This window comes from Vulpes lagopus, chromosome 10 (assembly GCF_018345385.1).
Source record: "Vulpes lagopus strain Blue_001 chromosome 10, ASM1834538v1, whole genome shotgun sequence".
Classification (NCBI taxonomy): Eukaryota; Metazoa; Chordata; class Mammalia; order Carnivora; family Canidae; genus Vulpes; species Vulpes lagopus.
The window spans coordinates 96,624,321-96,637,033 of NC_054833.1; the positions used below are offsets into that span (position 1 = coordinate 96,624,321).

Below are 12,713 nucleotides of genomic sequence, written 5' to 3' on the forward strand. Positions count from 1 at the left end.
AGAACACAATAAATGATGTTTTCCTTCTTTTCTGAGCTCCATCTGCCTTCAAAGCTTAAGTGCATCCCTAATGACAATGGGCAGAGTCTATCTGTGAGTTCAGAAGGTCCCCAATGCCTCATGCACAAGGGGATTGTTCATTTCATCCCTTCTCTGAATATGGATGTGCCTGGCTTTGCTGGAAGTGGCACAGGAGTGAGACAAGGTCCTTACTGACCATGCTCACAGCTGCAGGAAGGCCACATTTTTCATCATCTCTGATATCTGCTCTTTGTGTGTTTTTTAAAGATTTTATTTGAGAGAGGCAGAAAGCATGAGAGAGAGGAAAGGAAGAAGCATGTTCCCTGCATGCAGGGAGCCCAACCAGGGGGACCCTGGGATCAGGACCTGAGCCCAAGGCAGACATTTCACCGACCAAGCCACTGAGACGCCCCGCTCTTTGTATTTTAAATCTCTCCAAGCTAACTCCTAGCATTTTCTAGATGAACAGACACAATTTGGTGGCTGGTAAGGTAAGGGGAAGGGGAAGGGTTCATCAACTCTGATCTTGCTCTCAGGCATTGGAAGCAACCACAAAACTCCCATCACTTGTCCTTCAAGAGGACACGGTAACCAGATCATGAAAGCAGAGCTGCCTGTCTGCACACGATGAGTCCAGAGGACATGGGTTAAGAACAAACATCGTTACCATAAAAAGAAATCTCTCCTAAGCTTTATTTATTTGGTATTCTAAAAGGGCACATGATGAAACTGCAGCTTCCTTGCTGGGTTTACAGCAGCTGACAGATGGGCAGCCCGGGTGGCTCAGCGGTTTAGCACCGCCTTCAGCCCAGGCCATGATCCTGGAGACCCAGGATCGAGTCCCGCTTTGCGCTCCCTGCATGGAGCCTGCTTCTCCCCCTGCCTGTGTCTCTGCCTCTCTCTCTCTGTCTCTCATGAATAAATAAAATCTTTAAAAAAATAAAGTAGCTGACAGAGTGGACAGGCGAACCAAGGATCAGACTTCAGTGACTTACAGGTGAATACTTAAGAGAAAATTATGAGAACGGCTGTTTCTAAAGTTGTTCATCTACTCCTTTGCTTAGGAATTCGTTTCCCAGGTGATAAGATGAGGCATGGAGCTCCATCCTCTTGCAGTGCGAGCTGAGGAGCTGGCTAATAAACCTACACCTTCCCAGACCCTTCCCAGGGGAAGCCTGGACACAAGCCCAGGGACCTGTAGTCTCTAAACACATGCCCTGTTAGGCAGGTGCTGGAAATGCTCAGACTTATGATATTAAGAAAGGTAGAAACTTAGGGAATATCCGATGTGTTTCAAGTTAAAAAAAAGAAGGAAACAAGACACAAGGTTTCCACACAACATCAAGAAAAAAAGACTGTATCGGTGTATAATCATGAAACGAGAGATCGGTTTCTCTTGAAAAATGATCCTTGGGGAACAGTGACCTATGAGGACTCCAGAAGGATCTATGATCTTGTGTGTCATGCCTCAGCAATACTAAGGAAGGGGGAAAAGGGATTCAGCATTGGGTGAAGGTTTGTCAAACGTTACACATAATGCAGCAGGAGAGAAGATGAGGGCAGCCACATTTACAAAGCAGCACTAAGCTCCTGCATCCTGAATCCCCGCCCTGGGGGTATATCTGACTGCATTGTGGGGGATAATTCTTTCTTTTTTTTTTTTTTTTTTTTTTAAGATTTTATTTATTTGATTAGAGAGGGTGACAAAACATGAGAGATTCCTAACTCTAGGAAATGAACAAGGGATAGTGGAAGGGGAGGCAGGTTGAGGGATGGGGCTAACTGGGTGACGGGCACTGAGGAGGGCACTTGATGGGATGAGCACTGGGTGTTATACTATATGTTGGCAAATCGAACTCCAATAAAAAAATACATTAAAAAAAAAAAGATTTTATTTGAGAGAAAGCATGAGTGTGTGCCAGAGGGAGAAGGAGACTCCCCACAGAGAATGGAGCCCAACATGGGGCTTGATCCCAGGACCCCAAGATCATGACCTGAGCTGAAGGCAGGTGCTTTACCAACTGAGCTACCCAGGCGCCCTGGTTTCTTTGTTCATAAGATAGCTGGTCATACGTCTCAGTGTGGCGTGGCGGTAGGCTGACACAAAATGGCCCTCCTCGAGGCAGGAAGGGGTTTTGTTCAGCACAGAAGAAAAATCACAACAACTGGAAGAAGTTTATCAACCATTCCAATTTTACGGAATAGGAGGGTGAAGCTCTGATGACGTGGGAAGAGGCAGGTCTGAGACTGTGACTCACAGGTGCTCAGGGCCCTGGTCTTCCCACCAGGGCACCGTGCCAGCCAGGCAGAGCAGGAGATGAATCACGAAAGCCCCTAGCCTTTCAAGAGGAGACCAAACTACTGTCAGGCAGACAAGCAACTAATAATCCAGTTTTGCACACAGAGGCCTGAGTGTGAAGGGCCCAGGATCCCCGCCTCTCCTAGTGCATGTGCCAGTGCATGGTGACAACCACGTGATCAGCTGTCCAAGTCACCCAGTCCACCATTCTGCAACAATTTAATAAAAACCAGGGGGAAATGCTTCTTCATTCTTTCTAAAGGCAGCGGCACAGACCGAAGGAAATGCTAGCCCAAAGCAAACACCTTAATTAAAACGTCTTACCTGATTTGATTCCTTTGATGGGGTAAGTGGCGTGAGCAAGGAAATTGGGGTCACTGAACATATCTTCCTCGTAGACCACAAAGCGCAGAAACGCCAGGTTGGGGTCGTAAATTTCAAAGGTCACTTTCTCCTGTGTTGGAGCCCAAACAGGGCTTAGGCCATTGTCATCTGGAAGCAGATCAAGGCTCAGCAGAGGCTACTTCTGTCCAGCCTCCTCCTAGTAAAATCACCTCTATTATCCCTCAAGGGGCTTTGAGTCTCCTTAGCAGCCCTATAAATATGCATCTATGCCAAGACCTAAGAAATACTTTTTCCAGGAGCAATCCTGGTAAAGCTGCTGTCACAGGTCTGATCCTTAGTAAGCATAGAAAGGAGACCACGTCCCCTTGCTACAGTTCCCACCGCGGCTCCCTGGAGTATGGAAGGAGGGGGAGCTATAGCAGGAACAGGTAGGTAGGTCTGGAAGAGATCACAATCTCAGAGAGGGGAGCTGCACCACTCGTCCACGGGGAAATGGGTCTGGCTCTTTGAAGAGGGTGAACCAGCCACCCCTGTGAAATGCCCATTTCACTGGTGCGCACGTGAGTTGTTCATCAGGCTGCCTTTCAACAGGAGCAGTGATCCCAGGCGTTAAAACATGGACCATTTCCTCCTGGCTTCAAATGGAAGAGCAAACATTTCTCTGAGCCTCACTTCCCTCTATGGGATAAAATGACCAGGTTAGGGGGCTGCCTGTGGGTTAGCCACATGCTCTGTGTCTCTGCTGCTTAGCCTTGGACACAGTAGATAAAGGGCGCAGGGGTGCCAAAGAGGACCATCTCGGCTTCATGGCCCAGAATAGTCCCAGGTACCAGTTTCACTCGTTAATTACGGGGCCCTGTGTTCCCCCCTCCCCGAGCTGAACCAGAGCAGGCATGAGAGATGAAGGAAAAGACCTGGACAATAAAAATACACAAAACCCCCAACATGATGCAACTTACTCACGACTGTTGTCTTAAACTTGTTGTTGTCATATTCAGCTCCACAAATTTCCACCTCCACAAAGGGACACGCGATACTTCGTCCAAGTTTGGGGAGATGGCGAGCCCCAAGAACCTAGGACACCAAAGGTAGGTACTAGAATTGTCCCCGATCCATCCTGGGAAACATGGGCACATCCTGTGCGGGTGGTGTGTCACAGAGCTCAGCCTGGGGGCTGGAGTCAGACCCTAGGGGGGGCCAAGCCAGCCCTGACCACCCCCTGCAGTGGACACCCCACTGCTTTCTGGGAGAAGTGAGTACAGAGGACAAGTGGGATCGGAACCCTCATGCCATCACCCCTGAGCACAGACACGCACACACCTGTGCCCACACAGTACCTCCAGAGACAGCCCAGGAAAGAACAGAGGACAAAGTGGTAGTTTTTGTAATTGGCCTTTTTTTTAAAAAAAAGACTTTTCATTACATATGCAGCATTTTTTCTTCCTTAATTGTATGATAAATGCATTTCAAATCTCTACCTTGCATAATTTCCAGAAGTCTTATAAAGAGACAATTCATCCAACTTTCAGAGAACATGTTAACCATTTTCACCCCCTAAAACTGGCCACTGGTGAGACACACTCTCTACTCCATGAATGGCCATTTCTCATGATTTCCCTCTTCCTCTGGCTGGAGGCTGACCTCGCTGAGACGCTGCTGAAGCCAGCAAGAGATTAATTCATACCGCACCCCGCCAGGTCACATGGGGAGGTGAACAAGTCCCCTCCCTAGGACCCTAGGGTGCACTGTAATTCAGATCCTGAAACAATGACTGGGTGTCGATGGTTTCAACAAGATGACAGGTGTCACTAGGCAGAGGGGCCTGAGTTACCTTGACTGACAGAGTCATCAGGATCTTCCTCTGGGACTCAGGTGGCATGGGGTCATACTTCTCCGTCCTCATGCTCTCAGGCTGTAGGACGTAGCCCGTTCGCCCATTGAGTGAGAACAAGGCGTGATTCATCTGCATATACTTGTCTGAGAAGGAAAGGGAACTGCAGCTGTAAGAAACGTAGCCTCTTGGGCCAGCGGTGCTAGGTGGGGAGTGATTTATACCTGTCTCCAAAAATAATTTCAGGCAGTTGTTAAGTTCTGCATCTCAAAAAAATCCCAACTGGTGAACACCATTCTGACACTAAAACCTACTCAAAGCTCAAAATTCCTTAAATCTCTTTTTTGAGAGTTGATTTTTAAATTTCACTTAAGACTGCAGGAAAAAAACAATCACTTTAACTAAAATGACGGGAAAGATCCACACACGAAAGTGATCTGATAATGTTGCTATAAATACCTGCACCCCATTAGCGAGATTAGGAAAGAAGCAGGAACAGTTTGCATAAGAGAAAATGCTTCCTAAATACATGGAAAACTGGTTCACCTCCCTCCTAATAAGGGAAGCCTTACCTGTAATGGGACGTCAATTTGTACCTATCTGATGCACCAAGATTGAAAAGTCTGATAAAACCAGGTTGGTGAAGTCACGCTGGAAAGGTGTATTCAAACATCTTCCCAATTTGCCTTCCCACCCCATAGTTTCTCTGGAGGACTGTCTGGTGAGGAGGCATCTGAGCTCAGGAACTACAGGGTGCAGGTGTCCTGTGGGTCTCCTCAGGAAAGCTGGCCCACGTGCCAATGCTGGAGGACCCGGCCTGCACTCTGAGTGTTCCATCTGGACAGATGGGGATGCCCCCATCTGTGAAGTGGTGCTCACGTAAGCTTACAGAGGACAGGGCCATCTGTAATAGCAAATGAGGGAAGTGCCTTGGCAGGACACCTGTTAAATAGATTAGGTTTCCATTCAGTGGAATCCTACACAGGCATTAAAACAGTATAAAGGAGACTACTGATGAATAGGTCCCTCAACAAAAGAGCACAGCGCTGTGATTTATGCTGCCATTGGTGTAAAAGTTTTATGTGTTGAATTTTCTCAGCAGTGAACACCTCCAAAAGCGTCTGAGCATGAAGCCCTCAAAGAAGGATGGGCCAGGAGAAGAGTTCCCTGAAGATAGCCATTGAACACCTGGGTCCAGCTGTGCCTGAAGCTCAGTTGGATTTTTTTTTTCCAGAACTCCTGGATTTTTTCAATACATGAGCTCAAGTATCTCCTTTCTCTCTTAAGCCACCCTGCTCCGGTCAGTCACCTGCCATCACAGAACCTGCCAGATACAAATGCCACTCTCTGACTCCAGCTGCTGGGCCTCACGCTAGCATGCTTGGTGAGCCCTGACAGATCTGGGACAGCAGGTCATGCTGGTGGCCTCAGCTGACCGTGCCTGGAATGACGCCACCATCCACGCTCCTTTACCTGGAGTCTGGAAATTGAGTGCCACCATCTGGGAGCCGCACAGCCAGAGGCGAAAGGGGTCGTAGTTGGAGGAGTCCACCCTCTGTCCCTTCGGGTAAACACGGGTCAGGCCCTTCTGATTGTACTTCAGGAGGTCAACAGGTTTCTGTCTGACGACACTGTCTGCCTTTGTCTCCACAAAGGACCGGATTTCTCGGAAGTCAGGGTTTTCTGCACACAGAGAGGGAGTCACCGTTTATGCTGTCTGATGCATTTTCTCAACGCCTGCTGCAACGGCTGGACGCTTGGGTTGTAAACTGAAACCGGGGACCTCAAAGGTAAGACAGTCCCATGGTGCTGATTCTACTAACATAAGTGGTACTGCTATGGGCCCTTGCCTCCGAGGATCCCAGCATTCCCACAGCCCTTTTGGTCTAGGATTAGTGTAATTTACGTCTTGACTAAAACCCCCACCAGCCTTGTACCCAAAAACACCAAAGTTGGTACAGTTACAGGGATGGCCATGGCAATCAGCAGGAGGGGAGAGCTCAGGATCTGGCTTCCCGATTAAAGATGCTGTGGACACAAGATGAGGGAGCCAGGCACCACCTGCTGCTACCTGCAGGCAGGGATGGGAGAGGAGGGACTGTCTCTACAGGGAGGGGTGGGAGGAGAGGTACAGGAACGTGCAGCTGTGGTGACCAGCCCCTAAACGTGCTGAGTCTGGTGGAGCCCAGTTCAGAGCTCTGCCGGAGGAACCGAGGGACCAGCTGCCCAGTGACTGGTAACTAGTTTTCAATGCTGTTTCTCTGGTCCTCTGTCCTGGAATCACAGACTCTTAAGATCAAAGAAAGGGGGAAGAAAATATGAACAGGCTCTTATGAAGTCAAAAACTTGCTCCTTTGGAGAATTTGAGAAGATTCATTTTTGAATGCTTCTGGCAAGCCGAATGGCCTCCAGAGACCTCCAGGTCCTGATTCCTGGAGCTTATTCCTGTGTAACTTATCCGGCAAAGGGACTTTGCAGATATGATTAAAGAGCCTAAAATGGGGAGATCATCTGGGCCCTAGACGTAGGGTCTATGTATTAGAGAGGTAGAGATTTTTGACCACAAGCCAAGGAATGCTGGCAGCCACCAGAAGAGGCAAGGCGCGGCTCTCCCCTAGAACCTCTGGACGGAGCAGGTCAGCACTTGGACTTCAGCCCAGTGACACTGAAGTTGGACTTCTAGCTGCCAGGACTGCGAGCAAACAAACAGGTGCTGGCTTTAGCCACGAAGCTTGCTGTAACCCCTTAAAGCAGGAGGGGGAAACTAATGAACCTCCTGCAAGAGTTTTTCTCCCAAAAATACCAGAAGGGCCTGATTCAGCTGCACGTCCATCCTGAGGACAAACTCGAGGGGAGGCTCCTGCTTAAAGAGCAGTTGGAAAGGAGCAGGAGCTGCTCTCATCTTGCCTTCTGACGGCACTTGACTCAAAAGGAAAGCAGGGTTTTCAATGAACGCAAGGGGCAAAGCCAGGGGAGACGGTACCTAAATTGTCCTTGGTCTTGCTGGTTGGCTTGCAGTAGACGACCAGGTCCGAGAGCTCGATGGCAATGGACTGGTTCTTCTCCCAGTACTTCATGTTGTTCTCCTGTTGGAACCAGCCCCCCGCATCAGCCCCGAGGCTAGCCCGCATTCTCCTCCCTGGGACCCGCTTGCCCCCTTCCAGCTTCCTGAGGGCTCAGATCCTTTAAACGTGTGGAAACTTTCCTTTGCTCTGCCCCTCCTCTCCTGCCTTCCAAAATTCCTACGCTGTTTCCACCCAGAACTGGGGTCTACCTGGACCCAGCTTCCAAGAATGGGGGTGGGGTCCCCTCTGTCAGCATCCCACTCTTCTCAACCTTCTGCTCTCATCCATTTCCCTGCAACCATACTCTTAGGGTTCTCCAAACCCATGACCCCACATCCTCATGGGTGCTGCACACCCTTGTTAGAACTTGCTGTTCCCTGTACCCTCTTCCCTGCAGTGGGCCTCTGCCTTCACCATTCATAGCTCTCAACACAGGCTCTCCCCAGGCCTAAGCCATGTGCCATTTCCCTTTGGAGGACGCACTATCCACTAGATGTCCATTGTGTGAGGATGAGTACTTGCTTCACCCCGAACCAGGCCAACTCTCCCAGGTCTCACCAAATCCTGACTCTTTCTCCCACTGGCAAAGGGGGAACTTGGAGAGATAATTATATATAGAGCTGCTCAGCTTTGGGCATCACACGCTAAGTACGTGATGGATATTACTTAGGGTAGCCTCCACCTCCCCCCAAGAAGTAGAACTTGTGTCCATTTTGCAAAGAAACTTCAGCACACAGGGTTGAAACACACTCCACAGTGGGCCAGTGAGAAGACCAGATGCCTCTACACTCGGCCTCACTCTTGTCAGCACATCATCTCCTAGAGAACATTTTTTCTAAAATGACCCAGATTTCATCTCCAGGGTCCCCCTGAACCACAGCAGTGACCTCCTGCCCCTTATCCTGTACCCTTGTCATCTTTCCTCTGCCAGTCCACGAGATTACCTCCTGCTTCTGGCCTCTACCCAAATCATTCCTTTTCCAGGAAGCTTTCCTGGATAACTCTAGCCAGGAGTAGGAAAGGAATGGTGCCATTCACCACTAGTGCCTAGAGCTGTCCTCACAGAGACACGTGGAGGCAGCAGGTGTTCAGGTGACAGGTGGTGACCTGGTGAGAGAGGCCTTGTCCCACCTGATTACGACAGCAGGAACTGGAATCCAGCATGAGTTCAAAAGCTGGCCCTCTGTGCCCAGTGAGCACATCATATAGTCTCTAAACTATAAAATGAGGCTGGCTAGCTAGAGTACTCCCCTCCTAGGGCCCCCCACCAGGTGTGTGGAAGGCCACAAACGGTGGCCACTCTGACTGCCCCGCACATGCGTGCCCCTAAGGTCAACAGAATTGCATAAAACAAGGGCGGGTGGGACACATTCTACTTGGAATTATGGAAATTTGGCCTCAACAAAGCATAGAACTATGACAAGTCAGGGGGTGTCCCTTTTTCCCCAACCTTAGCAGAAAACATCTGTTCAAGATGAAAAGATATCCTACTTCTTCATAATCGTGTAACCATTACTCTCCAGGCCTACAGGTTTAACCCATGGGGCAGTCTCAGAATTTGATCTTACAGCCCACTTCACTGGTCAGGCTCTGGAAACTAACCTAGACAGATCTTGGTGACTGGTCTTTGGGCATCCATGGTAAAATCACAAGAGCCCGGAGCAGGGGGCCAGGGACACATGGGGACTGTAGGGCTGTGTGGCCGAGAGCTGCCGGCAGTGAGCGGAGCGTTCACCGCGTGGGTTTCCCAAGGGCTGGGGGTTGGGGGCGGGGGCGGTGAGGGATCCCTTGCTCCCACAGCTGGCTGTCCCCAGAAGGGAAGGAATCGGTGGGATCCGCTGACCTGTTTTCTTCCCCTTCACACATAATAGAATGAGCAGATGTAAAAAACAGTGAAAGAGGAATGCAAACCAAGGCGGAGACCAGGAGCCTTGCAGAGCCAGGCTTGATTTCAGAACCCTTCACGCGGGGAGGGGAGAGCCTCTCAGTAAAGGTGCATTTCTCTCCAGCGAGAACACCAGGACCCACTGTGCATCCTTCCCCTCTAAGCCCCACCCTCCATCCTCAGGCTTGGGTGCCTGAGAACAAGGTCTGCAGGAACACTGGCTAAGGGCTCTCTCTGCTCTCAGCGGGGGCAGGAATCCCAAATACTAGAACACGCCCAGGAGGGTCACGTCACATGCCAGCTGATGGTGCCATCCAGAGCACAATGACGACCGTTCAATCATCAAGGAGAACATGCGCCCCAGGACCAGGGTGCCTGACTCCACACCCCCTGCCCTGCCCTGGGCCACAGCAGAGGAATAGGAGGGCAGAGAGGAGCTGCCCCCAGCTGCAGAAACAGGCCCAGCTATGCTGGCCCCCCAGCTCATGGTCCGTCCCACGTGCCTGGAGAGGGTATGACAAGCCTAGGGAAGAAGGTAAGGCCTCTGACTAGACTCGGGGACAGGGAGAGGGCAGGCCCTGCCAGGAAAGATGCCCATCCGCCCAACCGCAGCAGAAACCCTTCTAAAGTAGATGACTTCACTCCAGGGTAAGTGAGACCAGCCAAGATGTAAGGCCCGCCCTCCACCAAGGAGGAAGAAAACACCAGGCCCCAGGGAGTGACCCTCCCAGGACTCTGGAGGGAGACTTATCATCAACTGTCAGCAAAGGAACCCATGAGGTCCTGAGAAAGCTTAGAAATCAGTTCTTTGGGTCAAGATCTGCCTTAGAAGCACCAGGGCCTATGGAAAAGCAAAAATAGAGCAGACGGTGCCTTGCTCCATCATCCGAGATACGGTACTACTGGCACCGGCCCTCCTGGCAGGACAGAGAGACTGTCCCTGACCCCTGCTAGATGTCAGGCACGGGGCCTGGTCTCCTTCAGGAATCATCTCATTTCATCCTCCCTGCATCCTGTGACTACGGTATTGGTCCACTTTACAGACGAGAAAGCAGAGGCCCAGAGACGTGGTTATTTGCTGGGGTCCAGCCCTGCCTCATTCTAAACCTGCTGTTCTTAGCCAGAACATCACCCTTCTCAAAACCCCTCCAACCTAATACCAGTGCTCCAGTTAGGATAAACCCTGAAGTGTTCCTTCTCATCTGGGGGAGAAGTTCCTCCCTGAGAGTATATGCTAGTGTTGGGACACAATGGGGTCCTATCAAGCACAAGGCCCCACTGCCGCACTGCGGGTCCTGGGAGGTGAGCTCAGGCCATGTGTGCTACGGGGAAGGACCCAGGCTGCTTTGAACGACGTTTACCAACAAGAAAACATTCAAAGTGAGAAACAACGCTTCTTGTTAAGATATGCAGGGTCATGGGGGATCCCTGGGTGGCGCAGCGGTTTGGCGCCTGCCTTTGGCCCAGGGCGCGATCCTGGAGACCCGGGATCGAATCCCACATCGGGCTCCCGGTGCATGGAGCCTGCTTCTCCCTCTGCCTGTGTCTCTGCCTCTCTCTCTCTCTCTCTCTGTGACTATCATAAATAAATAAATTAAAAAAAGAAAAAAAAGATATGCAGGGTCAGACAGGCCCCAAATATCACTGAGCACTCCACACACGCTGAGCCTTCTGAAGGTTCGAACTAGACTGTGCTTCCCAGGTGACTGCCAGGATACCTGTCCACTCCACAATGACTGGCACACCTGTTGCCCAAACCCACTCTACGTCTTCCCTGAGTTCTGGGCGGCCCTGGGCCTGCCCCTCCCACTGCCCAGGCCGCCCGGCTGACCCCCGCCTCCTCCACCAAATGAACCCAGCTGAGCCCGGTGCCTACCTTGGTGTCTATCTTCCAGGTGATCTCCCGGATGCTCTGAAACCACTCAAAGAGCTCCTCCACCTTGTCCGTGGCAAACTCTACTGGGGGGTCGCCTTGCTTCTTGGGCTCCAGGATAAACACGAATGGCTTCTGGTTTTTCCCCTGGGGGGCTTTCACTTTGGGAGACAACAGTGAAAGTCCTGAGCAGCCTGAGTCAGAAAGGCCAGCCTTCACACTGCCCCGCCGCCTTTCTCACGTATGCAGCCAAAGTGCCGCTGCTACAGTTCTGGTCCGCAGTGACCGGGCTGTCTGCCTGGTGGCAGGTGGGGTCTGGCCTCTTCCCCTACATCCCAGCCGGAGAGCTGGAATGGGCTGAGTCGTGTTCTCTGAGACCTATGTCTGCATTCTAACCCCGTACCTGGGAACGTGACCTTCCTTAGAAATGAGATGCTTGCACAGATCCTTAAGGATCTTGAGATAAGATCCTCCTGGATTTAGGATTTCCCAGTCCAAAAACTAGTCTCCGTACCAGAGAAAGGAGAGGGGAAATTTGAAACAGAGACACAGGAAAGATGGCCCCTGGAGTGCTGTAGCCACAAGCCCAGGAGCGCCAACAGCCACCAGGAGCTAGGAGACAGGCATGCAAGAGACTCTCTCCGCAGAGAAAATATTTTCTAGAAAGAAAAGGCCAGGAGAGGAGAAATGATCTGCTGGATATCATTGGCTAAGATCTCTGAGCCTTGTGTGTTAGGCAATATTTTAAGCAGATGATACGCACTCTATCTCATTTAATCACAACCTCTCAGAGGTGCTACTCTTTTTATACTTATGTCACAGGAGAAGGAACAGACTCACTGAGGGAAAGTAACACACGGAAGGTCATATGAAGCTGGTAGTGACAAAGCTGTGGCTCAAATTAACCTGATTCTAAGCTCCCTCCTTGTAACCCCTGAGCTATAGGCCTGTGCTCTGAAAATATAATGCAGACAATGTAAGAGCAGTAGGTGAAGGCCCAGCCCCGAATACCTCAGCCCCTTCTCCATCTCTTAACTTGCTGTGGGACCCCAGCCAGGTCCCATGGTCACAGAGGGGCTGGCTTTCCTCGTCTGGCCCAGACTCATGGGCCCACAGACTGATGGACTGCAGACCCTCCCTGCCCAGGGCACTCCTGACACTAGGCTGCGGGGGACGTGGGTGGGAATCCATGCTCAGACTATGTGTACACGTACCAACGTTATAGGTATTGAGATCCAGTATTCCCCTACAAAGAGACCCTAAGGGATTGTCTTCAATAATCTGCAAAGAAACAAGATATAACTCACGTTAGTCTTAACGGGAATAATAAAAAGACAACCAGTTTTCCAAGGCACACCGTTTAGCAGAGACACTGCCTGTGGAACTGTTTAAAA

The 12,713-nt window shown here is 50.7% G+C and overlaps 1 protein-coding gene across 1 annotated transcript in view; it reads right to left on the minus strand.

Annotated features, from left to right (window-relative positions):
* The window catches only part of PLCG2 (phospholipase C gamma 2), a 150,416-nt gene that overhangs the window by 28,300 nt on the left and 109,403 nt on the right, over positions 1–12,713 (minus strand). Inside the window, exons 23-29 of the mRNA XM_041771700.1 lie at positions 12,534–12,600; positions 11,323–11,480; positions 7,480–7,582; positions 5,970–6,179; positions 4,497–4,642; positions 3,625–3,739; positions 2,645–2,812 (exon numbers count right to left, since the gene is read on the minus strand). Coding sequence (XP_041627634.1) covers positions 2,645–2,812; positions 3,625–3,739; positions 4,497–4,642; positions 5,970–6,179; positions 7,480–7,582; positions 11,323–11,480; positions 12,534–12,600 — 967 coding nt within the window. The remainder of the gene's footprint in view (positions 1–2,644; positions 2,813–3,624; positions 3,740–4,496; positions 4,643–5,969; positions 6,180–7,479; positions 7,583–11,322; positions 11,481–12,533; positions 12,601–12,713) is intronic.